The 27,045-nt window shown below is 55.4% G+C and overlaps 1 protein-coding gene across 12 annotated transcripts in view; it reads right to left on the minus strand.

Moving 5' to 3' along the window:
• RPH3AL (rabphilin 3A like (without C2 domains)) overlaps positions 1 to 27,045 on the minus strand; it is a 184,650-nt gene that overhangs the window by 6,727 nt on the left and 150,878 nt on the right. For 8 of the 12 annotated variants that reach the window (XM_073023838.1, XM_073023835.1, XM_073023839.1 and 5 more), the window contains one exon: positions 25,316 to 25,462. The exons of 2 other annotated variants lie outside the window; for them this stretch is intronic. In XM_073023838.1, the coding sequence (XP_072879939.1) occupies positions 25,316 to 25,462 (147 nt within the window). Of the gene's footprint in view, positions 1 to 22,172; positions 23,597 to 25,315; positions 25,463 to 27,045 lie in introns of those variants that run through there. 2 more of the 12 variants (XM_073023843.1, XM_073023841.1) reach the window with 1 other exon arrangement.

The raw sequence follows: 27,045 nt of genomic DNA on the forward strand, positions 1-27,045 counted from the left end.
GGCTCCAGAAGTGACACCCTTGACCATTGCCACCTGCCCCTGGCCTGTGACAGTCACCTGTTCCCCTGCCCCCAGGACGGGACATGCTTGCCAACGTGTTAAGGCTGTAGGTGGCAGAGCGTAGCTCTTCGCTGGTGAGTAGGGAGAGCGGAGCTGAGCTTCATTTACCATCCTCAGTGGCACCTGCCAGTGCTAGGCCAGTCCTCTGCTCCCTCGAACCCACAGGACAATGACCCGGGGTCCCAGACTCCCTGCAAGGCCTGGCCTTCAGGCTCACGCCCAGCCTTCCTCAGAGGGCTGGGGGTCTGCATCAAGTTAACCACATGGCAGCCCCTGCCTCTGCAGCCCCACCTGCTGTCTCCCTCATCTGTCTTCTGCCCTGAGGCAGGAGCTGGAGGCACTGTGTTGGCCTCAGCCCTGAAACCTGAAGGCTGAGAAAAGGTTCGTCCAGCAAAGAGCTGCAGGAAGGAGGAAGGGGTCTGGGCAGGGGGAACAGCAGGTGCTGAGGCCGGGCATGGGGAGGAGGGTGGTGTTTGGGGAGCTGCTTGTGGTTGAGCCTGGCTGGAGCTCTCGATGTGAAGGGGCCTTACGGGGCAGAGGGTGGAGGCCCAGTGGCTCCTGTTGCACCTGTCCCTTGGGCTTGGCACCTGGTCACCCTCCTATCACACTCCCCTGGATGCCACTGATGCTGTGGGCTCCACCTGCCTTACGGGTCAGTGCGGGGAGCGCTTTGCTGTCTGCATTCAGTGTCCAAGACTCAGGGATGAAGTGTCCGTATAACTCATTCAGTGCCCCCATCTCCCCACCCCCACCACAGCTCAGCACCCAAACACACCAGTGAGCTCCAGCCACCACGCCTCTGCTCGGGCCGCCCTGCCTCCTGGGCACCCTCATTCGCCCTTGACCACCGGGCACACTCCTACGCTGCCCCCAACACACTACGCAGGTTCCTCCGTGAAGCCAATGCAGACGAGCTTTCCACGGCGGTCCCCTGGCATGGCCACATCTGTGCCACCCTCACGGGCCGTATCACACTTGGTGATGGCTGTTCAGGTGTGTCTCCCCAGCGGTGCTGAGTTTCTTGAGGACCTGCATGGTTCATCGCCATCTTTGTGGCCCCTGAGCTGTGGGGTCCAACCTGATTGCCTCGGGACCCTCTGGGAGATTCTCAGGACCCATTCCCAGCGAGCCCAGGCTTCAGGCCCAGGGTAGGGCCCAGTATTCTGAAGCGGGGGTTCCGGCAGAGCTTTCACCAGCTTTGCGAATGTGGAAACGGAGGCTGAGAGGTGGCCTGAGGTGTCCAAGGTCATAGAGCAACTATGAGGCAGGGCCAGGGCTCCCGGCTCCCTCTGGGGTTCCAGCTCAGGGCTCCAAGTCCAGCCCAGCGTGGCCAGCGGGGGGACTGTTCCTGCCCCACCTGGCTTCCCGAAGCCCCAGTGGTGACTGTGGCTCATCCCCTCCCACAGGGCCTTGGTAGAAAGTTCTTAGTACTCAGGAAGACCCCACTTCAGTGCTTTTGTCCTACCCTCCCCACTTTCACCCCTGCCCAGGCTCACAGTCCCACCTCCCTCAGGGCCTTTCACTGGCCAGGGCCTCCTCTTGGAACATTCTGGCACCAAACCATCCCATGGGGGGCTCATTCTCACTGAAGGTCTCACTCGAGGCCGACTCCTAGAGGGGCCTGAGGAACGTGGAAAGCAGCTGTGTTCGGGTCCTGCTCTTTCTGGTCTGCGAGGCTCCTTGGAGGCAGAGACCCAGCGGGGTGCCTGGCTTGTGGTGGGAAGGCCCTTAATTCACGGAGGTGGGAGGGAGGCAGTGTGGGGGAGACCCCTGGGTGACGGGGCAGCTGGGTGGAGGAGGAGGGAGGCCAGCCCGGCTCCTCCCTGCCTGTGCAGCTCCCACTCTGGGCCTGTGGCCTTGCAGACAGCAGCGTTTAGAGGGAGGAGGGAGGGCGAGCGGAGGGCCATCCATCAGCGGGAACGTGGAGAGCCTCGTAAATCAGGGAGGCTGTCTGAGGCCCTTTGCCAAGCATCTGCCGGCGTCCGGGAGCCTGGGAGGGCAGGTTGCTCCTCTGGGGGTTGGAGGCAGCCACACCTCGGGCTCCCCTAGTTGAGGAGGGCGGACAAGCCTCCCTCCCTTTCCCCAGGCACTTCCCTGTGTTATCCCAAATACCTCACAGCCCCCACCCCAACCTGCAAGGCAGGCCATAATTTTGTTTTAATTATTTTGAATTTTATTACACAAGACTGTAGAAAATAACATAACAAATTCCAAAACATATCCACCCAAACTAACACTTTCATTTTTTATGGAGGGTTTTGTTTGGTTTGCTTTTCTTTAAGAGTCAGAGTCTTGCTCTGTCGCCCAGGCTGCAGTGCAGTGGCACAATCACGGTTCACTGCAGCCTCCACCTCCTGGGCTCAAGTGATCCTCCCACCTCAGCCCCCTGAGTAACGGGGACTACAGGCACATGCCACCACAACCAGCTAATTTGTTTGTATTTTTTTTTTGCAGAGACAGGGTTTCGCCATGTTGCCCAGGCTGCTCTCAAACTACTGGGCTAGAGTCATCCTCCCCGGTTAGCCTCCGAAAGTGCTGGGATTACAGGTGCGAGCCACCATTCCCAGCCTGAGATTTTTGAACTCATAAGATTGTGAACGATAGCATAGAAAACTGCATACAACACAGTTGCCTCAAATGATTAGTTACAAAGACACATCAGCATAATCACCACCCAAGTCACGAAGCAAGAAGTTGCCAGCCTTCCCCACCCCAGCACGGGTTTCTCCCATCAGGCACCTCTCCCTGCCCCCAGGATTATTTATTTTTTAGAGATGGAGACTTGCTATATTGCCCAGACTGGACTTGAACTCCTGGACACAAACGATCCTCCTGCCTTAGCCTCCCGAGTAGCTGAGACCGCAGGCCCACGCCGTTGTGCCTGGCTTTGCCTTTTTTATATTGTGACTTTACGTGACACCATTGCACATGGCGCTTTCCTGGTCTTTTAAAAATATAAATACAATAAAACATTACAGATAAAAATTCCCTTCTTGTGTCTCAGCCCCACCCCAGGGAGCGAGCGTAATTATGAAATTTACGTTTATCATTCCAGGCTGTATCCGGTATTTTCACTACATATATTTGTATTAGAGAAGTATTGTTTTACATAGTTTAAAACTTTTCATAAATGACAACAATAGTGTGTATATTATTCTGCAGGTTGCTTTTTCACTAACTCTAAGTGCTTTTTAAAAAACGGCTTTATTGAGGCATAATTTATACACCATAAAATTCAACCATTTCAAGTGCACAATTTAATGATTTTTAGTAAATGTAAAGAGTTGTGCAACCACCAGCACAATCCAATTTTAGAACATTTCCATCCCCCCTAAAAACTCTAAATAGGCTGGGCATGGTGGCTCGTGCCTGTAATCCCAGCACTTTGGGAAGGCAGGATGAAAGCATTTTGAGAGGCCAGGAGTTCCAGACCAGCCTGGGCAACACAGTGAGATCCTGTCTCTACAAAACATTTTTTTTTTCAAAAATTACTGGACACAGTGGCTGCCCCTGCAGTCCCAGCTACTTGGGAGGCTGAGGTGGGAGGATTGCTTGAGCCCAGGAGTTCCAGCCGTGATGAGCTAGGATCTTGCCGCTGCACTCCAGCTTTGGGCGACAGAGCAAGATCCTGTCTCTAAAAAGAAAAAAAGTCTAAATGCTTTTTGGCTTTCTCTCTTTTTTTTTCCTCAGTGCTTTTGATACACATTTTAATAACTGCCCCTTATAAAGCTCCTGCTATGTGCCAAGAACTGCAGTGAGGTGTTAACTTGCCACCACATTCACTCCTCACAGCACCTCCACAAAGTGGCAGTCTTCGGGATGACACGGAGGCACAGGGGGCAACAAACTGTCCACGGCCACCCTGTTAGAAACTCACAGAACAGGCTGCAAACCCAGTCTGACCCCAGAGTCAGCCCTCGGCCACCCACTCTGCATTCATGCACTCTTACTGTCGTGTGCTGTGTCAGGCAAATGTTTTTTGTTTGTTTGCTTGTTTGTTTTGAGACGGAGTCTCGCTCTGTCGCCCAGGCTGGAGTGCGGTGGCGTGATCTGGGCTCACTGCAAGCTCTGCCTCCCGGGTTCTCGCCATTCTCCTGCCTCAACCTCCCGAGTAGCTGGAACTACAGGCACCCGCCACCGTGCCCGGCTAATTTTTTGTATTTTTAGTAGAGACGGGGTTTCACCGTGTTAGCCAGGATGGTCTCGATCTCCTGACCTTGTGATCCGCCCGCCTCGGCCTCCCAAAGTGCTGGGATTACAGGCGTGAGCCACCGCGCCCGGCCTGGCAAATGTTTTTATCCCACGGTATGAATGAGAAACCGAGGCTTGGAGGGGTTAAGTGACTTGCTCAGTATCACTGGACAGAGAATAACAGAGCTGGGGTTTGAATCTAGGTCTACGTGACTTCAAGCTTGCTGGCGCTTTGCTGGTCTTCTCAGCTGCCTTTCCTTTTTTTCATTACAGTAAAGGAATAAAAGACAGAAAAGAGGAGGATGGGTGGAAAGCAGGAGAGAGAAACGTCAGAAAAAGCTTTTTTTTTTTTTTTTTTTTTTTTTTTTGAGACAGAGTCAGGCTCTGTCGCCCAGGCTGGAGTGCAATGGTGCGATCTCAGCTCACTGCAAGCTCCGCCTCCCGGGTTCAAGTGATTCTCCTGCCTCAGCCTCCTGAGTAGCTGGGATTACAGGCGCCCACCATCATGCCCAGCTAATTATTTGTATTTTTAGCAGAGACAGGGTTTCTCCATGTTGGCCAGGCTGGTGTCAAATTCCTGACCTCAAGTGATCCACCGTCCCAGCCTCCCAAAGTGCTGGGATTACGGGCATGAGACACCGCACTCGGCCAGAGCAAACTTTTAAATCCTTTTATGCTCATCCTACATCCACAGATACTTACATACATACATGTGCAACACAGGATCTCTGAACACCAACTCTAGTCAGTTGAGTGTATGCACAGCTCTGTATGTGTAGGCTGCACACGTGTGTGCATACATATGCATATGTGTACCCAAGACCACATATGTGTTCACACACCATTCCAGATGCACACCCACACAGGTGTACACACCCTAATAGGCACACCCACACAGGCACATACAGGTGCATACCCACACAGGCACACGTGTACACACAGATGCTCATGTGCACGTGCACACACACACAGCTGTACACACACACAGCTGTACACACACTCACAGCTGGACACACACAACTGTACACACAGCTGTACATGCACTCACAGCTGGACACACACTCACAGCTGGACACACACAGCTGTACACACACACAGCTGTACACACACACAGCTGTACACACACACAGCTGTACACACACTCACAGCTGGACACACACAGCTGTACACACACAACTGTACACACACAGCTGTACACACACTCAAATGACTAGAATTGGTGTTCACAGATCCTGTGTTACTCAGGGTGAGGAGAATGTCAGTGTGTACATGTGCTCATGCGTGTGTGTACGTGTGCACGTGTGTGTGTGGTGGGAGACGGGAGTTCAGTCTTCCGGGATCCCCTGGTGGCCCATCTGTCAGGGTCCAGATCTGAGAAATGCTGCATCGGGGCAGACCGCTTCTCCAAAAGGCACTCTCAGCCGGGAGGGCCCCCTGCCCCACCACCCTCTCTTTGTGCTCCCAAATGCCTGCTGAGGTCCTGAGATAAAGTGTCAGGACCTGAAAGACGGAGCTGGGCAAGATCTCTGGGGACTGCCTGGCCCCGTGTGGCCAGGAGTCGAATCCTCCGCGTCTCTTCTCCCTGGCCTGGGTGCTTCCATCACCAAAGCTCCTTTCTGCCCCCAACTCCTCTGAGTCCACACAGACCTGCAAGGGCCTGCAGGAGCCACACCCAACAAGCAGCCACAAGCAGCAGCCAGTGAGCAGACGCGAGTGCCAGAGAGGGGCCTCACCACACGTCCACGAGAGGCCACGGCAACCACTGCCATTTCACAGACGGGGAAACTGAGGCACGGAGGCCTTCTGCAGGACCCCGTGGCTGGAGATGGACTCCAGATTCAAACCCAGATTCAAACTCAGATTCAAACCCAGGCTGTGTGTCTGCACAACCAGCACAGAGAACACTCGAACCCGAACCCAGCTCACGCAACACAGCGGGATCCCGACCCCGGAACCCAGGCGTCCTCGGCGGGATCCCGACCCCGGAACCCAGGCGTCCTCGGCGGGATCCCGACCCCGGAACCCAGGCGTCCTCGGCGGGATCCCGACCCCGGAACCCAGGCGTCCTCGGCGGGATCCCGACCCCGGAACCCAGGCGTCCTCGGCGGGATCCCGACCCCGGAACCCAGGCGTCCTCGGCGGGATCCCGACCTTGGAACCTCCAAGCTCTGTCCATCCTCTCAGACGTCCTTCAGCACATTGGTCCATGCAGAGTATCTATGCACCTGTCTCTCCATCCGTCTGTCCAATGCTCCATCAGTCTGTCCATATCCTGTTCACAGCAGGATCCCGACCCTGGAACCCAGGCGTTCTAGTATCCGGCCTCCAAGTATTGGTCCTACCCTGGTGGTTTACAGAAGCTGAGAAGCTGACAGCTTTACTCACCCATGACAAAATAAGACAAGCAGAGGGTAATGTAGGAAGTTTTCCAGAAAGTTAAATCCCTTTAATTAAAACAAAACAAAACAGCCTTTTTGTTGACTTTTCCCCTTTCTTTTCTAAAATAAGGGTGATCTTATCCAATGGTTATTATTTTATATTCTTAATTTAGCAAGATAAAAATGTGAGCAGCTGCACGCCAGCCCGCAAATGTAGGGGAGGTTTTTCTGGTTTACCGACTGTCTCAGGTTTGAGCCTCCTTGCGGCAACCCCCTTCCATCCACCTTAGCCTGCAACTGAGACTTGTTTTTCTTTTGTATCTGTCCTTCCCAGATTTCATATGTGTATTTTCCAAAACAATCTAGTGGAAGAAATCCTACTCAGTATGTTTGAAATCTTTATGCTACCAGCTCAAACTCTGGATTGCGTTAATAACAAAATAGAGGAAAACTCTTTTTCTTATTCAGCATTCAAACTTCAAGGCAACTTCAGCCCTGGGAACTCAGCCCGTTGCTGGGAAGTAAAGGAATCAAAGGCTTCTAAACAGTAAAAAATGTCTTTAGAATAGAGCTCAGCTCAGAGAGAGCTTTGGCCTTCCTGCAAATTAAGAATAATGATTTGGTGAGTTTGTTTATCTCCCCTCCACCAGCAAGGCTTGGTCTCCCCAGGGGTAACCAGCAGCAGATTCAAGAGGAAGCGGGGAGGGCTGTCTGGGGCTGGAGGAGGAGGCAGCTCCAATGTGCTGGGGTCGGGCAGCGTGGGGGCAAAGAGGTCTCCTCACTTCCACAGCACCCCGAGTCATCAGAGTTTACGAGACACTTATACGTTGATCTGGAAAAACGAGGCGCTCCTGGTACACCTTAGAAAGATTTCCATAAAACGGTCTGGAAAGCCATCATAAAACCACAACAAAACACAAACAGGCAAGAGACAAACTCCCGTAATCCGGAAGCCTCAGAGAGAGCAGAGGGTAGGCAGGTGAGAGCCGTGGCTGGGTGGGAGGTCGGAGTCAGACTGGGCCCCCTGCAGAATTAGCCTCACCTCTGCAGCTGCTCCTCTGACACGGGCCTGGTGCCCCAGATAACTGGAGGGTCCTGCGTCTCGTGGCAGTTCCCACCACGCCCTGCTGCAGCTCACACCCGAGAGCCCTCTGATCCCGGGAGTGGGCGGCCGCCATCTACTGCTGCACGTGTCCAGGAGGCTCAGAGAGGTCAACTTCCTTACCTAAGGTCACACAGCTGGCACGTGCCAGAGCTGGGACGAGAGCACGCATTTGTGCGGCTCCGGATGCTGGCTTTCGGCCTCAAGTCCCCGGCCTCTTCAGCTGGCTGGGGGCAGGTCCTGGGCCTCCAGGGAGGACGCGCCTGCTCGTGGCTGGTTCTGGGCCCAGCCTGGGACTGACCTCACACCCTCTCTCGCTCCTGGAGCTGCACCGACAGCGGCAGGCAGGGCGAATTCCTTTCTCTTTCCCTGGATACCAGCTCTGACCCTCCAATTTCCACCATGCTCACGGTGTTCCCGGAGTCAGGCAGGGTATGAGGAAAATTGCCCTTTCCCTGGAATAATTCATCATCTTGTTATTTCTGTTACCTGACCCTGTTTAAGCCTCTTCCGTGCTGAGATTTCCAGCTTGGAAATCCCCAGGCTGGGCGGGAAACGCTGTTTCCTGACCGAGGAGCAGACAGGGAGGTGCGGCCTGCAGGCCTGGCCGAGGGTCAGAGCGGGGCGTGCGGTGAAGGTCCACAGGGCTCTGCTGGGCTGACACGTGGGAAGGGTGGCAGAGGGAGACGGCGACCTGCAGCCGGGAGTGGTCCGAGGAAGGGAAGGCACTGGTAGGATGGGGAGGGGCTACGGAAAGCGAGGGGACTCCGGGGCCAGGCTCTGCACCAGGGCACAGAGTAAGGCTGTCGAGGGTGTTGGTTTCGGTTTAAAGTCGAGGAGCCTCAGGAGACCACGTGACAAGCACAGAGCCGAAGAGCACGGGCCTCGGGCTGAAATCCTCGCTCTGCCACTCGCTGGTGGTGTGGTCGTGTGCAAGTTGACGGACTTCTCTCAGCCTCAGTTTCCTCCTCTGAGCAGCGAAGGACATGGTGTCCGCCCCCACAATTCCTTTAAGGCGAGAGCTGACTAAGGGGACGTGTGGAGAGACCCAGTCTGGCCTCCGGCCGGGGTCCATGTGACCCAGGTGGTGGCTGTTTACGGTGATCAACTCTCCCCAGTTTGCTGGAAACTTTCCTGGCTTCAGCCCCGAAAGTCCCGCACCTGGCGAGACCCGCTGGTCCTGGAAAACCTGGGTGGGTGCTCGCTCTGCCTGTGGCCTCCTGCTCCTCGCTGCATAAAAGTGCCAGGTGAGGTCTGTGTCCTGCGGAAGGCCGCAGCCCTCGCTGAGGTTTCTGTAACATCGCCTGTGGCTGTTATTTCAGTGTTGAGGTGGATGCGCGTCCTTGCACACATTTCTGAACCACGGAGACTAGATGTGACGTTCCGCCCCTGTTCCCCCATAAATCCTTAGGCACGAGGCATCTGGGTGTGTGGGAGACACTGCAGACGTCTGGGGTGGGACGGAGGCCCTGAGATCACTGTAGTGCAAACGGCGTCAAACGGAACATGACACACAAGTCCTGTAGTCGCCCCATCAAAGTGTGGGGGACGCAAGGGGGAGGGAGCTTCACTCAGGGACCTCCTGCCTCAACTCCTCGCTCTGACCTCTGCGCTTTCCTCTAAATTGTGTTCGTTTCTAATGTCTCTTGGCCCCTGGTTGAAATGTGCCTTTAAAATGGCTAATGACAAGGGAGCTTTTTCCTAAACGAAGACACTTGCTTTCCAAGAGGAGCCGTTCCCTCCCCAGCTGCTCAGAAAACGGCAGGTGTGCTTATCGGTTCAGACGTGGAGGCCCTACGAGCTGCGGAAGGCCACATCTGTGGCTGCTCCAGGCCTTGCAGGTCACCGTCCCTGGCTGCATTAGTCCTGCCCTGCTGTAAAGAAGCACCCGAGGCTGGGTCATTTATAAAGAAAAGCAGTGTAATTGGCTCACGGTTCCTCGGGCTGTACAGGAAGCCTGATGTTGGCCTGTACTCAGCTTCTGAGGAGCCTCCAGACACTTACAGTCACGGCAGAAGGCGAAGGGGGAGCAGGCACGCCACGCGGTCAGAGCAGCAGCAAGAGACTGAGGCGGGAGGCGCTACACGCGCGTAAACGGCCGAGCTGGTGAGAACTTCCAAGGCGGACGGTGCTAAACCAGTCATGAGAAAACCTCCAACACTGAGGGCTACACCTGAACGGGACACGTGGGTGGGGCACAGATCCAAGCCACATCAGCAGCTCCTTCAGAGGGAGGTGGCTCCGGACCCCAGTTCAGAGTCTGGCCGATGTCTCTCCCAGGTGTGCCTGGCACAGCTCAGGTTCTGTGGGAGCTGCTGGGCTTGGATGAAGGGCTCTCCCCCTCCCCAGTTCGAGGAGCCTGGCGACCTGGCCTGGTCTCACCCCATCGCCTAGGGCAGAGACGCTCCAAAGTCACAGACTTTCAGGGCCAAGAGACCCTGGAGTGCGTCTGACTCAATCTTGGATTTAGCAGGGAATCTGAGGCCCACGTTGGCACAACTGACCTGTCTGCACTTACACACTCTGGAGGCGGCACAGCAGAGGAGGGGGGTGCTTGGCCCAGCTGCGTGATTTAGTTTAAAACACAGTCATGCACCGTATTACGAAGTTTGTCGGTGACAGGCTGTATATCCAGCGGGGGTCCCATAAGATTACAAAGGAGCTGAAAATTCCCATTGCCTAGTGATGTTGCAGCTCTTGTAATGTCACGGTGCAACACGCTATCCCTTGTTTGTGGTGATGCTGGTGTAAACAAACCTGCTACACTGCCAGTCACACCCACCACACACTGACTCTCCCACAGCGACTCCAGTCCTGCGAGCTCCGTTCACGGTAAGTGCTCTACACACCTGTGCCATTTTAAAATATCTTTTATGCCGTATTTTTACTGTACCTTTTCTATGGTTAGCTACACACACAATTCCACTGCGTTGCTGCAGTATTCAGTCACATGCTGCACAGGTTTGTAACCCAGGAGCCATAGGCTCTCCCCCACAGCCTAGGTGTGCCGTAGGCTCTGCCATGTAGATTTACGTCCGTGCCCTCTATGATGTCTGCACAATGATGAACTCGCCTGATGACACATTTCTTGGAAGTATCCCCGTCGTATCCTGGTTGTTAGGTGACACATTCCTGTACTTCTGTGTGAGTGAGTGTGAGTGAGATCTCACCTGCACACACATTAAGGGCTGGTTAATTAACATGTCAGGTAGATCAGTTAATCCTCATCTGTAAAAACACTTTAGGGTTGTCTTATTAGCATAAGGAATGTGGCAGTGAGTTTTCTTTTTTTGAATAGGGTCTCGTTTTGTTACCCAGGCTGAGTGCAGTGGCGAGATCACGGCTCACTGCAGCCTCCAACTTCTGTGCTCAAGCAATCCTCCTGCCTCAGCCTCCCAAGTAGCTGGGGCTACAGCTGTAGTGATTTTGATGGGGGGGAGTTCGTTGGGGGTCACTGAGGCAGGCTGGGCACACAGACCAGGGCTCCGCACAAGGGCCCTGGCACCTTTCACAGCCCCACTCTGCTTCGCCAGTGGCCTGGCATGGAGGGTGAGCCAGCCTGGGTGGGTGCTGGCCTGGGCAGTGAGTGGGCAGTTAGAGGCTGGCAGGCCAGAGCTGCTACCCCCTCCCTGGGTGGTGGCTGCTCTGAGGCCTGCAGGCCTGGCTTGGTCCCCAGGCAGGGCACTAACTGAGGCCCAGAAGCCCTGGCAGGGCTTCAAGAGCTGCTCTGCCCAGTATTCCTGTAGCAACTTTGAATTCAGCGCCCCTGGCCGAGGACCCACAGCTTGTGGGAACTGTGGGTTGGGGCTCCTGGTCTGCGGGCCCCTCCCTAGGGATGCAGAGCACATGGGCCCTGGCACTACAGTGTTTCCATCCATCCACACATCCTTTGTCCCATCAGGACAGCGGTCCATCCTCTGCTCACATGTCCATCCTCTCAGACGTCCTTCAGCACATTGGTCCCTACAGAATATCTATGCACCTGTCCCTCCATCCGTCTGTCCAGTGCTCCATTAGTCTGTCCATCATCCATCCTCCCATCTATCCCCCAGCCACCCACCCACCCCCACCATCCCCCACCCAATCATCCATCCAGCCACCCCCGATGCCCCCACTCACCCTTCCCCAACCCATCCCCATCCGCTAACCCATCCCCCACCCATCCTTCCCCCACCCACTCCCCACTCAAACATTGCCCTACCCATCCCCCACTCCACCCACTCACCCATCCATCTCCTCACCTGTCCCTCACTCATCCATCCCTCCATCCATCCCTCACTCATCTGCCATCCACCCATCCCCCCACCTTCCTCACCCCTCCACCACCCACTGACCCACCCCCACCCCTCCATCTGCCCATGCATCCATGCGTCCATTGATCCAGCAGTATTTCTCGACAGCTAACCAGGGACCCAAAGGTGAATAAGCCTTGACTTCTGCCTTCAGGAGCCGGCTGTAGGGACCCCGCCTTGCCACACCACTCTGGAAGCAGAGCCTGGGAAGGAGGTGCAGCGACTGATCTGGACGGGTCCCTGCTTTGGGGGCAGGGATGACACGGCCCAGCTTTTGGCTCCCTTTTCCCCATGAAAGAGCCTGGGCAGAGGTGGAGGCGATGGCAGACGGGAGGGAGGGAGGGGTACAGGCAGACTTAAAATGTCTCCAAAGAGGAGCCGCTGAGAGGCAGGGGCTGAGCACGCTGCATTATTTTCTGGTAATTGGCACTGAAGCAGCTGCAGACAACCTGGGGTCTGCATCAAAGGCTCAGAGCTTCGGCCCGTCTTGGTGGAGACCGGGGGCACCTTGTTGGGGGCTCCCAAGGCTCTCTGAGCTCCCACCTCCTCCTCCTCCCGCCTGTCTGCTCTCCGCGGTACTGTGGGGTTGGGAGAGGCAGGCTCTGCTCTGCTTTCTGCACAAGACACAGCCCCAGGGGTGGCGCGGGCGCTGCAGGTCAGAGCCCTGACTGTTTGCAGAGGAAAGGAAAGGGACAGGAAACTGGAGCGTCAAGGCCCTGCTCTGCAGGGGACGCCGGGACTCAGCCGCGGCAGGGGCTCTGTCAATGCTCTTCACACATGGCCTGGCGAGGCCCTTCTCCTCACATGCTCCGGGCAATGCTAGTGCCAGGTTTTCCTTTGGTCTCATCCCTCCCCTGTGCAGAAGAGCATTTGCTGGCACTAGATGAGCCATTTAAACTCACAGGCCCTCCGCATATATTTGAGACAGGGTGTTGCTCTGTCAGTCAGGCTGAAGTGCAGGTGCACAGTCACAGCTCACTGCAGCCTCCAATTCTTAGGCTCAAGTGATCCTCCCTTCTCAGCCTCCTGTGTAGCTGGTACTACAGGCAAGCACCACCACGTCTGGCTATATTTTATTTTTCTGGAGATGGCATCTCCCCATATTGCCCAGGCTGGTCTCGAACTCCTGGGCTCAGGTGATACTCCTGCCTTGGCCTCCCAAAGTGCTGGGATTACAGGCAAGAGCCATTGCACCTGGCCTCCTCCGTATTCTGTAAACAGGTGAAGCTTTCTGTGTCTGTGCATACTAGTGTATGCACACGTGTGTGTGCGTCTGTGGGCCGTCCATCTCCCCTGGCGAGGGCCGCTTCTGCCCAGGACCTCCAACAACTGGCCCTCCAGCTGGTCACCCTACGTAGGAGGCTTCTCCCCACTGGGGAACACGGTGAGGGACTCTCTCTCCCCACTGGGGAACACGGTGAGGGACTCTCTCTCCCCACTGGGGAACACGGTGAGGGACTCTCTCTCCCCACTGGGGAACACGGTGAGGGACTCTCTCTCCCCACTGGGGAACATGGTGAGGGACTCTCTCATCTCACAGGCGGGGAGTGACAAACACGGAGGGCTCGAGGCAGGGCCAGGATGTGAACCTGTGTCCCAGACGCCCGGTCAGGCACTCCTGCCACCTCCCCAGGAGGCCCCTCTGCAGAGTCAGGGGACTCATCCCGGTCGGCCTGGACTGTTGATCTAGCTGCACTTACAGAGGCTGTGCCCAGAAAGACAGCCAGGCCGGGCAGGACCGCTCTACGATCACAGGGCCTGGTGCAAAATGAAAACGGGGGGACCCTCATTCGACAAAACGAAGCATTTCCAGATGGCGACAGCCGATCCCTGAGCCGAGCGCAGGGCCCTGCCTGCTTGCCCTGGGTGCATGCCCACGCGGCCAGCATCATGGGAACAGCTGAAGCTCCTGGGGCAGGGATGGTGCTGGGGGCCAGTGCGGGGCTCAGGAGGATGGTGTCCTGTGTTCAAATGAAAGGCAGACCTTTGCGTATCGCTGGTGGGAGTGTGAAGTGGTACGGCCTCAGTGGACTATGGTCCTAAAAGCAAGTCAACCTACAATTACCATATGATCCAACAATTCCTCCTGGGTATTTTTTTTTTTTTTTAAAGACAAGTTCTGACTCTGTCACTCAGGTTGGAGTACAGTGGCATGATCATGGTTCACTGCAGCCTCGACCTCCCAGGCTCAAGCTATCCTCCTACCTCAGCTTCCCTAGTAGCTTGAACTACAAGCGTGGGCCACTGTGCCTGGCTAATTTTTCGGTATATTTGGTAGAGATGGGGTCTTGCCACATTGCCCAGGCTGGTCTCGAACTCCTGGGCTCAAGTCATCTGCCCTCCTCAGTCTCCCAAAGTGCCGGGATTACAGGCGTGAGCCACTGCGCCCGGCCCACCGTTGGGTATTTACCCAAAAGAACTGGAAGAAGGGACTCAAACAGACATCTGTACACCTAGTTCATAGCAGCCTTAGTCACAGCAGCCAAAACGGGGAACCAACCCAAGCGTCCGTCGGCAGATGATGGATACACACACATATCATCAGCCATAAAGTGGAATAAAAATCGGACAGGTGCTCCGACAGGAATGGGCCTTGAAAACATGCTGTTAAGTGAAAGACGCCAGATACAAAAGGACAAATACATGATTCCACTTATATGAGGAACCCAGGGTAGTCAGCGACAGAGACAGAAAGTGGAAGGGTGGCTCCTGGGGCTGGGGGAGGCGAAACGGGGAGTTGTGTATGGGATCATGGGAAAGTTCTGGAAATGTTCGATGGTAACGGTTACACACTGCTGTGAATGTACTTCATGCCACTGAACTATACACTTAAATTCTACGTAATTTTGCTGCAATTTTTAAAAAGGGGAGGCAGGTGCTTGTGGGAAGAAGAGAGACAGCTGTGGGAGCCTGTGAGCAGTGCTGGGGCCCGAGGGATCAGCTCCCCTTCTTGGAGTTCAGGTGCCACGTTCCGTGGCCCGGCTCCCACAGCCCTCCTTGAGGTTGAAGGTCAGCCTAGAGACAGGCCCTGGGCTTCAAAGGCCCTGAGAGCCCACTTGATCCATGGAAGCTGCTGGAAACCCTCCCAGCCAAAGCCACCCCTGCACCTGCAAGGGCGGCTGCTTCAGTGAACCCACCCCCAAGTGCCCACGAAGGAAGGCTGAGCTCCGAACCTGGGGCTCACAGCCAGGTGGGGCCACGGACACGAGACAGTTTCCGGAACAGGGGCGAAATCTCTGCACTGACTGAGACTCACTCTCATTTGTTACATCAGCACTGGGAAAATACCCCAGCGGGACAAGGGGCTGACGTTCCCCCGTTCATCTAGAAGTTTCCATCTGTGCTGCTGACACCTGCATCCTCTGCCCTTGGAACCCCAGCTTTTTTCATCTCAAACCCTGGCCTTGCGGTGAAGCCTGTGGGGCGTGGTCTTTGGCACCTGACCGCCCCGATTCCAAGTCGGGCCCTCGACCTCTCTGGGCCTCAGTTTCCTCCTCTGTAAAGTGGGAGCACAAACGTGCCTGACTCCGAGGTGGGCGGGGATTTCCCCAAAGCTCACGCAGGTGCCTGACTCCACAAACGGTGGCCATGAAGGTGACGGTCACCCCGCACAGGAGGATGCCTCCTCCCTCCCTGGCCGCGGCTCGTGGAACTGAGGCTCTGTCTGTCCTTGGCAAAGTCAGTCAGTGAGAGGGGGTGGGGGTCGCGGCGAGGGAAGTGGGGAGCCAGGGAGGGCGTGGCCTGGAGTCCTGAGGGGCCTCCCTCCCCGAGCCAGGCAGCTTCCTTCTCCTCAGCCTGCTGCGCCCGGCCTGGCAGAACAGGCCGCTGCCACCACCGGTTCACCGAGAGGCGGGATCAGGCGGGACAGATCCGCCGACTTTCCAGAACCCTGAGAAGCGAGGGCAGAAAGTGGGCGTTTTGTCACGTGGGGAAGGCGCCAGGCCCCGCTTTTTGGGGCAGAAATCCTCTAACCAGCTGGGCCTGTGCCAGCCCCCACTTTTTGGGGCAGAAATCCTCCCTGTGCACCAGGGTTGAGCATCAGCTTGGGGCCGTGCACCCAAGTCCCTTGGGTGGTTCAGCTGCAGCAGGAGGGCGGGGCCACGTCTGTTTCGTCCACTACCAAACCCAGGGCCTAGAACACTGCACCTGCACCAGCAGCTGCCCAATTAATGCTCCACGGGGGAATGAATGTGGATTAGCACCATTATTCCAAAGCCCCAAAGGGAGGAGCGTGAAGGTTTACTGCGCCCCGGGTACCAGGCAGCCACCCTGCTCACGTTCTTATGGCATCTCGATCACACCTGAGGCACTCACTGCCTCGCTGAATTCTACCGGAGAAACAGCTGGTAGCTGTTGACGTGCTGGTCACGGCGGTGGGAGCTGTACTGGGCTCTCACGTTTTAAATGTCCACAGTCATCCTGAGAAGGAAGTGTTATCCCCATTTCACAGATGAGAAGACAAGAGTACAGAGAAGCACCATAGTTTCAGGCACTAAGCAGCAGATCTGGGATTTGAAACCAGCGTCCAGAGTTCATGAGCTCTCCCCTTGCTGCCTCTTTTAGGAGCCACTTGTGTTATCTGGTATTTAGGCCGAATCTGGTCCCTTCTGTGCGCCCTGATTTTTACGGACGTCACAGAACACCTTCCACCTTCCACCTTCTACCAGGAGAGGCTCAGTTCTGAAAGCTAATTTGTAAGTTGGTTGCTTGGGACTAAGAAAGCAGTTTTGTGAAGAAAGGATTTCTTGGTTCCCAGGCCAGCCCACAAGAACCCTTGACTCCCAAGGCAGCCACAGGCTCCCGTGAGGGATCTGCATCCCAGCTCCGCTCCGAAGCTGCCCCTTCCACACCGACGTCATCTTACTGAATGCCTTTCTAGGAAACGCATTTGGAACCCACCCTGGGAGTGCGGGGACTGGGTCCGGCCCAGTCGTGGGGTTCTGGTGGGGGGGCTGAGTGTGGGGGCTCATCTGCATCAGGTCTGAGAGGGCGTCGGTCCCACAGAGGCGTGGGTAGCGCACCTGCGGTTTAGAACTGCGGGCAGAGGCCGGAGCCACCCCAAGGCTGGTGTTCCCAGGTCGGGTGTGGACCCAGGGACTGCGGGGCAGCCCACACGCTGTCTTTTCTCGGCCAGGCAGGTGTTTACGTGCTCATCTGCTATGGCCTTGGGGCTCTCACTGCCCCACCCCCCTGCCCTGTGAGTTTGTCAGCAGTTTGGCGTGTATTTTTCCATAAAAACTCATTGTTATAAATGAAATAGAGTCTATTGTTCTAAAAGGGGAACTGTCCTACAAAGTTTATAACGTAACGCAGGAATGCCCTGCTCATCTCCAGTCAGTCACCTTCGAACGCCTTTAGTTCCTCAGTATCTAAAACCTCATGCGGATTCTATGTCTTGATTTTGTAATTTTATAGAGCATTATGTATTATAAAATGTCATGATGTCGCTCTCATATTCGAGCTCCCTGACACACACATGCTTCTTGTAGATCCTTGTGCACCTCCTCTGTCCTCATCTGGGCTGGCTGGCGCTGGCCTCTAGACCAGCCACCCAGCTCCACCCCGAGGATTCTCTCCCGTGCCCCGTCTCTCTTCGTTTTCTCCCTTGTTTGGTTGGAGCACATCCTACAGTAGCTGCCTGAGAAAGAGGGCGAGGGAGGTGATATTTTTCAAGAACCCACATGTCTGAACATACCTTCATTCTGCCTGCACACTTCGCTAAGTTCTAGCTGGATAGAAAAGTCAAATTAGACATTGTTTCCCGTCAGAATTCAGAAGATCTTGTCTCACTGTGCTCTGACGTCAAATTTTGCTTTGAGAATTTCAGTGGCATTGGAATTCCTGATCCTTTGTATGTGACTTTTCTCTCTCTCTCTTTAGAAGGCTTTGGAATATATTCCGATTATCCTGCTGTCCTGAAATTTCATAACAAGGTTTGGTGTAGCTCCTTAATTTACTTTAAAATATTTCTGACATATAAAAAACACAAATCTAGGCCGGGCGCAGTGGCTCACGCCTGTAATCCCAGCACTTTGAGAGGCTGAGACAGGTGGATCACAAGGTCAGGAGTTCAAGACCATCCTGGCCAACATGGTGAAACCCCATCTCTACTAAAAATACAAAATTAGCTGGGTGTGGTGGCGGGCGCCTGTAGTCCCAGCTACTCGGGAGGCTGAGGCAGGAGAATTGCTTGAACCCAGGTGGCAGAGGCTGCAGTGAGCCAAGATCGCATCACTGCACTCCAGCCTGGGTGACAGAGCGAGACTCCGTCTCAAAAAAAAAAAAAAAAAAAAAAAAAAAAAAACACAAATCTATAATAAACATATAAATATACAATATGAAGTAAAATATAAATATTACAAACCCGTCTACCTATCACTGAGCTTAATAAAACATTAAGATTCCTCTTTAATTGTATTTCTCCTCTCCCCAAGACGTGTCCCGAGTCTGTGTTATCCTTCCTGGCTCTGAATTCACTTGCTGTGTAAAATACATTTTAATATATAACGTTCTTGCATGTTTGTGAAATCTCTACATAGATGGTGTCGTGTATTTTTCTGCCACCTGCCTGTCAGCATTATTGGTGAGATGCACATACTCTGAGAGTGGTGATTCAGTTTCACCACTGCATAATATTCTATTGTTTGCATATATCACAATTTACGCATCTATTCCTCTGTTGAAGGCTTTTGGGTTGTTTCTGAATCTGAACTGTAAATATTCCGTGCATGTCTCCTGGAGCCCACGTAGACGAGTTTCTGGAGGGCAACGGTCCTGAGGCCTCCCAGCAGGTTGGAGTCCTCTGGAGAGCTTTCTAAATCCCAGCGCCAGCCAAGGATCCGTTCAAAATCAATTAAACCCAAATCTCTAGTGGTGGGTCTGCCACGAGTACTTTCAAAGCTCCCCAGGTGATTCCAGTGAGCAGCCAAGGGGAACCACCACTGCCCTGGACCAGCGCTCCAGTGCTCCAACGCTCCTTTGGGTCCAGTGCTCCAGCGCTCCTCCGGGACCAGCTCCAGCGCTCCTCCAGGTCCAGCGCTCCAGTGCTCCTCTGGGACCAGCGCTCCAGTGCTCCAGCGCTCCTTTGGGACCAGTGCTCCAGCGCTCCTCCAGGACCAGCTCCAACGCTCCTTTGGGACCAGTGCTCCAGCGCTCCTCCGGGACCAGCTCCAACGCTCCTCCGGGACCAGCGCTCCAGCGCTCCTCCGGGACCAGCTCCAACGCTCCTTCGGGACCAGCGCGCCAGTGCTCCTCTGGGACCAGCTCCAACGCTCCTCCGGGACCAGCGCTCCAGCGCTCCTCTGGGACCAGCTCCAACGCTCCTCCGGGACCAGTGCGCCAGCGCTCCTCTGGGACCAGCTCCAACACTCCTCCGGGACCAGTGCGCCAGCGCTCCTCTGGGACCAGCTCCAACGCTCCTCTGGGACCAGCTCCAACGCTCCTCTGGGACCAGCTCCAACGCTCCTCCGGGACCAGTGCTCCAGTGCTCCTCTGGGACCAGTGCTCCAACGCTCCTCTGGGACCAGCTCCAGCGCTCCTCTGGGACCAGCTCCAGCGCTCCTCTGGGACCAGCTCCAACGCTCCTCTGGGACCAGCTCCAACGCTCCTCCGGGACCAGCGCTCCAGCGCTCCTCTGGGACCAGCTCCAATGCTCCTCTGGGACCAGCTCCAGCGCTCCTCCGGGACCAGCGCGCCAGCGCTCCTCCGGGACCAGCTCCAACGCTCCTCCGGGACCAGCTCCAACGCTCCTCCGGGACCAGCTCCAGCGCTCCTCCGGGACCAGCTCCAGCGCTCCTCTGGGACCAGCTCCAGCGCTCCTCCGGGACCAGTGCTCCAGCGCTCCTCCGGGACCAGTGCTCCAGCGCTCCTCTGGGACCAGCTCCAGCGCTCCTCTGGGACTAGCTCCAACGCTCCTCCGGGACCAGTGTGCCAGCGCTCCTCCGGGACCAGCGCTCCAGCGCTCCTCTGGGACCAGCTCCAACGCTCCTCCGGGACCAGTGTGCCAGCGCTACTCAAGGTGTGGCCCTTCAACCATGTGTCACCTGCAAGCCTGTTAGATGTACACACTTGGGTCCCACCCCAGAGCTGGCGAGCGAGCATCTGTGTTTCAGCAAGACCTCAGGGACGGCTGCAGGCTGCGCCCACCTTCGCCTGCTGGGCATCACCAAACTGCTGCTCGGGATGGTGGCCAGGGCCACACCGGTACGGAGGCCTCGTGTCCCTGTGCTGAGCACTTGCAGGGTTCTCTGTGGAAGCCCATTCCCTTCAGTCCTGGGAAGTATTCTGTGTCATTTCTTCAACCATCTCCTCTCCTCTGTTTTCTGTTTCTCAGGTTGAAATTCCTGTTTGATGGCTCTTCTATGTTGAGCTGGTCTTCTTGTTTTCCAGTATTCTTGACTTTTCCCTCTTTTTGCGTTTATGCATTTTACTCTCGGAGATTTCTCTCCTCTTCCATCCCTTCTCATGCATTTTAAATTCCTGCTATTATATTTTTAATGTTCAAGAATTTTAACACTGCCTTTAAAAAAATAACATTCTTTTCTCATTTAATAGGTGCAATACTTCAGGGGATTTTCCTCTGACTCCTTTTTTCTGTGTACTGGAGTCTCTGTATTTTCAGTTATTGGATTTCATCAGACGTCGATGAATCCCAGCACCTGTAATCCCAGCTACTCAGGAGGCTGAGGTGAGAGAATCGCTTGAACCTGGGATGCGGAGCTTGCAGTGAACCTAGATTGCACCACTGCACTCCAGCATGGGCAACAGAGCGAGACTCTGTCTCAAAAACAAACAAACATACAAAAACCGTTCCACTATAAGTGAAACACAGCAAAGCTACTAGGCAGCACTGAACATGTGGGTGAGGCTTGTAGACCGGAGGTCTCACAGTGGACTGGGCAGAGACCCACTGTTTGGGGAACCCCCAGTGTGAGGACTTGTCCATCTGTTCTCTTTGATCAGTTTCCCAGAGAGAAATTCAATAATGTCCTGCCAGCCGGGAGCTGAGGCTCACGCCTGTAATCCCAGCACTTTGGGAGGCTGAGGCAGGTGGATCACAAGGTGAGGAGTTCAAGACTGGCCTGACCAACACGGAGAAACCCCATCTCTACTAAAAACACAAAATTAGCCGGGCATGGTGGCACATGCCTGTAATCCCAGCTACTCGGGAGGCTGAGGCAGGGGAATTGCTTGAACCCGGGAGGCGGAGGTTGCAGTGAGCCAAGATCGTGCCATTGCACTCCAGCCTGGGCGACAAGAGCGAAACTCTGTCTCAAAATAATAAATGTCCTGCCTTGGGGGTGGATGGATGGGGACTAGGCCTGGCTTTTATCAGCCTCCATCACGGATTTTAATGGGGAATTAGGGCTTCTCCATTTACAGGCTGATTTCAGTAAGGCACCTTGCCCCAGCCTTTGGCTACCCTTGGGGTCCCCAATCCAGAATCTTTTCAGATCCCCCTTGGCCGGCAGTAAACCTGTCTCCTACCATGGTCAGAGAAGGGCAGTCACCAGGCCGAGAGAGGGGACCTGCAGGTGTAAACACTTCTTTCAGTCAAGACAATCCTCAGACCCACCCTGAACTTCCACCTTCGGGACACCTGGCCCCTCCAAGTTCTGTGCATTTGGGCGATTCTGCAGAGTAAATGGGCTTGTCCATGCTTGTTTGTGCTTTTGGCTTCCTTCTTTCTAGACATTTTGGGGTTGACACTAAGCAAATCTTACTGTTACGGCTTCCAGAGCTCTTCAGATATCTGTCACTCGCTGTCATCTTCTCTCCTTTTCTTTCTGTCTTCGTGGTTTATGCCACTTTCATTCCTTTATGTCATTCTAGTGGGGTTTTGAGGGACAGAGGAAAATATGAACATATTCAGTGCACCATATGTAAGCAGAAGTGCTTGTCCATTTAAAAGACACTTCTACGTACGTACACGTATGTTTGTAGAACTCATTCTGATTATCTGTGTGTAGATGGCCTTATCTGTTCAGCATCACGTGTGTGAGCTGCATGAACACACAGATCTGGCCCCTCCTTTCACGGCGGCTTAGGAAGTGTTCCAGCAAGTCAAGGCACCACAGTTTTTCCACTGATGCATCTCGGAAACACAGGCAATCATGGTCTTTTGATCAACACGGTGGCTCAATGCAAATGTTAATCTTCATTGTTTTAATTCTGAAGCATAACGTGCCACAGGGAAAGTGAGTTTCTTTACTGTTTGCCAGCAGCTAGGACAAAACCTGAATGGTGGGGCCCAGGAGCTCCCAGTTTGGAGAGGAGGCCCTTCCAGACCCAGGGACCCAGGGTTTGGGGCAGGAGGCAGGAAGGATGGGAGGGTGTGAACACTGACACACACACACACACACACACACACACACACACACACACACACACACGTTCTCTCTCTTCAGGGAAGGGTTTTCCAGAAGCATTTGCCCATACTCTGAATGAAGTATTTTCATGCCAAGCCAAACCTCCTGAAGAGAAGTGAATTCATGGCGGAGGGAGCCACGTGCCCTGGCCGGGGATGCACCTGAAGGCTGCTCTTCAGCGAGTGAGTTCACAGCATCCACCGGAGCTTCCCAGCTCCTCAGGCTGAAGACAGGCTGAGCAAAAACCAGGCAGGCCATGAGGGCACTCAAAGAAACCTAACAGGGCCGGGCGCAGTGGCTCACACCTGTCATCCCAGCACTTCGGGAGGCCGAGGCAGGTGGATCACTTGAGATCAGGAGTTCAAGACCAGCCTGGCCAACATGGAGAAACGCCATCTCTTCTAAAAATACAAAAATTAACTGGGTGTGGTGGCGGGCACCTGTAATCCCAGCTACTCAGGAGGTCGAGGTGAGAGAATTGCTTGAACCTGGGATGCGGAGGTTGCAGTGAACCTAGATTGTACCACTGCACTCCAGCCTGGGCAACAGAGCGAGACTCTGTCTCAAAAACAAACATACAAAAACCAAAGAAACCAGAGCCAGGTTTCGCCTGCGGTCCTGGGCCAGCCCATGGGAGGGGGCACTGCTCCTGCCTCCCAGAGCTGAAGGGAGAGGGAGAGGGTGGGTGAATCTCACGCTCACTGCTCTGGCTCCAGGGCTCGCCTCTAAGGGACCACACACAGCTTCAGAGGCCGTGCCCTAGCGCTTCATCTTCCATTAATACAGCAACGAGAAAGCCCGGCCAGGCGGCCCCTCGGACACTGCGTTTGGGAAGCCCCCAGCCCCACCCAGGACACACGCAAACTTAAAATCATCACAAGGTAGGTTGGGGGTGAGGCAGGGGAGAGCAATAAATAAGGTCAGGGGCTGAGGGCGGTGGTTGGAGGGCGTGGCGGATGCAGACAGCTCCCCGGGAGAGAAGGGGCGCAGAAAGGCACTGGGTGGGGGAGGCAGACAGCTCCCAACACTGGTTTGTTGAGTCATGGCCAACAGGGTAGCTGGCGAGGGCACAAGGACCGGTCGGGGGAGCCGGGCAGGGTCTGGCAGGAATCCTCCGCAGGGACGTTGGTTCCAGGCACCAAACGCCTCAGCCCCGGCAGCTGGAGCCGCGTCAGCACTGGGGGCTCGTCCAGGTGTGTCTCTTACCTTTGGAGGAGAGAAGAGGCCACCGCAGGGTGAGCAGGGGTGGAGTCCCTCCCGCCCCAGTGACAGCCTGGCCTTTGGGAATGAGACGGAGGGGCTGGAGGGGAAGGCAGCCTTCTGCTGACGACACCCGTGCCTGAGCCCGAACTCGAGACCAGCGCCGCTCTGCCCTGCTGTGTGATGGCAGGAAAGTCACCTGCCCCTCTGGGCTTCAGGCCCCCTCCTAACCCAGGTGGCCAACGTGGAGACCTCAGGATGCCGGAAGGAGCAAATGGGCAGGGAGATAGAAAATCCTCCTCCACCCCCATCCTTCCCACATTGTTTCTTAAGCCCAGGAACCCCCTCTCTGCCTGGGCCACACGGTTCCCCCTTTATTACCGGACGTTTACTGAGGACCTCCTAGGGGAAGGCCGTCCACATGACACTGACTGTTCTCTCCCCAGAACCCTGCGAAGGACACCGTACTGATAACAGAACTGGGCACAGAGATCAAACCTAAGGGCGAACCATATCGAACTACTGATATTTCACGTTTTTGAACCAGAAAAACGGAATTTCAATTGGGCGCAGTGGCTCTTGCCTGTAATCCCAATACTTTGGGAGGCCAAGGTGGGAGGACTGTTTGAGCCCAGGAGTTCAAGACCAGCCTGGGCAACATAGGGAGACCCCGTCCCTTTGAAAAATACAAGACAATTAGCCGGGCCTGGCGGCACTTGCCAACAGTCCTAGCTACTTGGCAGGCTGAGGCAGGAGGACCTCTTGAGCCCAGGAGGTCGAGGCTGCAGTGAACTGTGGTCACACCAGTGCACTCCAGCCTGGGCAACAGCATGAGATCCTGTCTCAAAAAAAATTTTTTAAATGCAATTTCATATGGTTCAACCTGGGGAGTCTGCTCAAGGTCACGTGGCTGTGGGTGGCAGGGCTGGGACAAGAACTCAGGGCTGCTGGATTCCACACTGTCCTCTGTGGAGGACCTCCAGGAGGCTAGAGGGAGGGGGCAGGGTCCGCTCTGCGGCCACAGACGCCTCCCGGATGCTCTGCAGCTCCTGGGGAACCATCAAGTGGGGAAGGAGAGGGGTGGGGCAGGCGCTCCTGCGGGGGGCTGCCAGGTGCCCTCTACCCCTGGGGACGGAGATCAGCTGCCGCCCTGGTGCACACGTGGACCCATGAATCCTCTGGCCAGGGAGGGGCCCAACCTGCCTGGAGCTTCCTTCTTGAAGGAGACAGGGCTGATCCTGCACCTGCGCAGTTCTCTCTGGCTTTAGTTTAAGAGTCTCCCACCCCCGCCACAGGAAGTTCCCGGGCCAGCCAGGACTGGGTCCAGAGGCACAGGGCGGGGTGGGAGCCCACGATTCTCCCCGCACTCTCTCTGTGCCTTGGTTTCTACACCCATCAAATGGGGACAATAAGCCTCCCAGCCACTCTGCCAACAGAACGAAGGTTCGGCCCAGAGGAGCCGGCACGTTCTATACAGCGGAGGATGGTGACCACTGCTGTAATTAGTGAGAGTGGCTACGGATGGTTACCATTCTCATTCCGGGCCCCTCTCTCTGTTCCTTGCAGGCAGGGATGGGGTCTGGCTCCCCTCGTTCCCCACACAGTGCTTGGTAAACATGCAGAATTGAAAATGTCACCAACCAGTCTCCAGTTTGGAAGGAGTGAGTGAGAGAGGACGCGGCCGCGGGGGCAGGAGAGGGGAGAAGACAGCAGCTGGATACTCACCGGGGCCCTTCGGGTCGGCCTGGGGTAGGGTCCCGCCCTGCGGGTCGGCAGAGCCTGTCCCCATCTCACTGGCCAGGCTGCTCTGGCTCCCGGAGAGGTGGCCCGGCGGGTGCGTGAACCCCATCCTGGGGGCCTCCACACTGCCACCTGTGGGAGATCACGTGTGGGCCTGTGGATCTCAAACTGAGACAGGGTGGTCTCAGTCCAGTTCCTTGTTCGGAACTGTGGTGGGTCTCTACGGGACGTCTGCCCCCACCCCACCCAAATGGCTGCCAGGCTCTGGCATGACCCCACCCTCTGACCGCTGCTGTAGGGTCCAAGAACGGGCCTGCAGGTCGTTTCACTAAGTCACACGTCACCAACTTGAAAATCCACAATGATCGCGGAATGGGGTGGGGGTGGGGGTGGGGTGGGGGATATGTATTTCGGTTAACCTAATAAGAGAGAGGTGTTGACTGCTGCCTTAACTCACTAAAGGGTCTTCACTCAAACATGGTTTCTGGTCCTGGCCTGGCCAAGAGAGCAGACGTGGAGCCCGCTGCTTCGCTGTCTCCCAGTCCTGCTTGGTTAGAGCTGAGGGTGGGTGTGGAGCGAGGGCACAAGAGCCCACAGTGGGAGGTGGAGGGGAGTATAAAGCCTGCCCTGGAAACTGAGGCCGGCAGGTAAGTTTCCTTTATACTCTTCTAAATCTCTAGAATCTTCAGCCTGAGGGGCCTAGGAAGTCACTGGTCCGGGAGAAGTTTTCATCTCTTGCACCATCTCTACCTACTGACATTGGCCACTTAGAAAACTGCACTGAGGATGATTTGGAGGGCACATCAGGGCTCTGTGGAAAGAGTATCACGAGCACCTAGTAATGTCTGCCATGGTGACGGATCAGGGCTCTGTATCACGAGCACCTAGTAATGTCTGCCATGGTGACGGATCAGGGCTCTGTATCACGAGCACCTAGTAATGTCTGCCATGGTCACGGGAGTGGAGGGTGGTGGTACGTGTGCCAGGCGTTTGCCAGCTCTGATTTAGCTCAAACTTCCATTCCCAACCCAGTCTTGGTCCCAAGACAGGACCCCCAAGGCATTTCATTCCCATTTGGGGCAGTTATTACAGAACCCTTTCTTCTTACGTACTAAAATTGGCCTCCCTGAAATTTCTGTCAAGGATCCCAGTTCTGACCTGTGGAGTGACTGACTGAAGCCCTTTTCCCAGAAGTCCTTCGTGTGTTTGAAGGACAGGAAAACATCTTTCCTTGCCTCTCCCAGGCCTTCTCTGTGCCAGTTTCAACGCCCCAGTTAACTCTCTTTCATATGGCAGGTCCCAGAGGGTGAGCTCAGGGATATCCAAGTCAGAAGGCGCTTTGGAGGCCCCCTGTTCTGTCTCACTTGCTAACGAGAAGGAAATGGAGGCCCAGAGGTCACAGCAGGTCCTGGGGACCCCACGGTGGTTTCATGGCAGGACTGACCTAGTGCAGGGAGTTCTGTACCTGATTTTCTCAGCTCTCACGATTCCGGAGGTGAACTCTCAGCTGGGGAACGTTCACAGGTGGGCGTGGGAGGAGTCCCAGGTGTGTGAGCCAAGGGCATGCGGTGACCTGGCTGGCCCTGGCTCCTGTCCCTTGCCTGCTCTCCTTCCCCCACTGTGTGTACAGAGGAGCCTCAAAGAGCCTGGTTGTCCCGTCCCTAAGCCCGCCTCTCCTTCCAGATGTAGAAGAACTCCTTGGACACCCGCTGGGA

This window comes from Chlorocebus sabaeus, chromosome 16 (assembly GCF_047675955.1).
Source record: "Chlorocebus sabaeus isolate Y175 chromosome 16, mChlSab1.0.hap1, whole genome shotgun sequence".
Taxonomy (NCBI): Eukaryota; Metazoa; Chordata; class Mammalia; order Primates; family Cercopithecidae; genus Chlorocebus; species Chlorocebus sabaeus.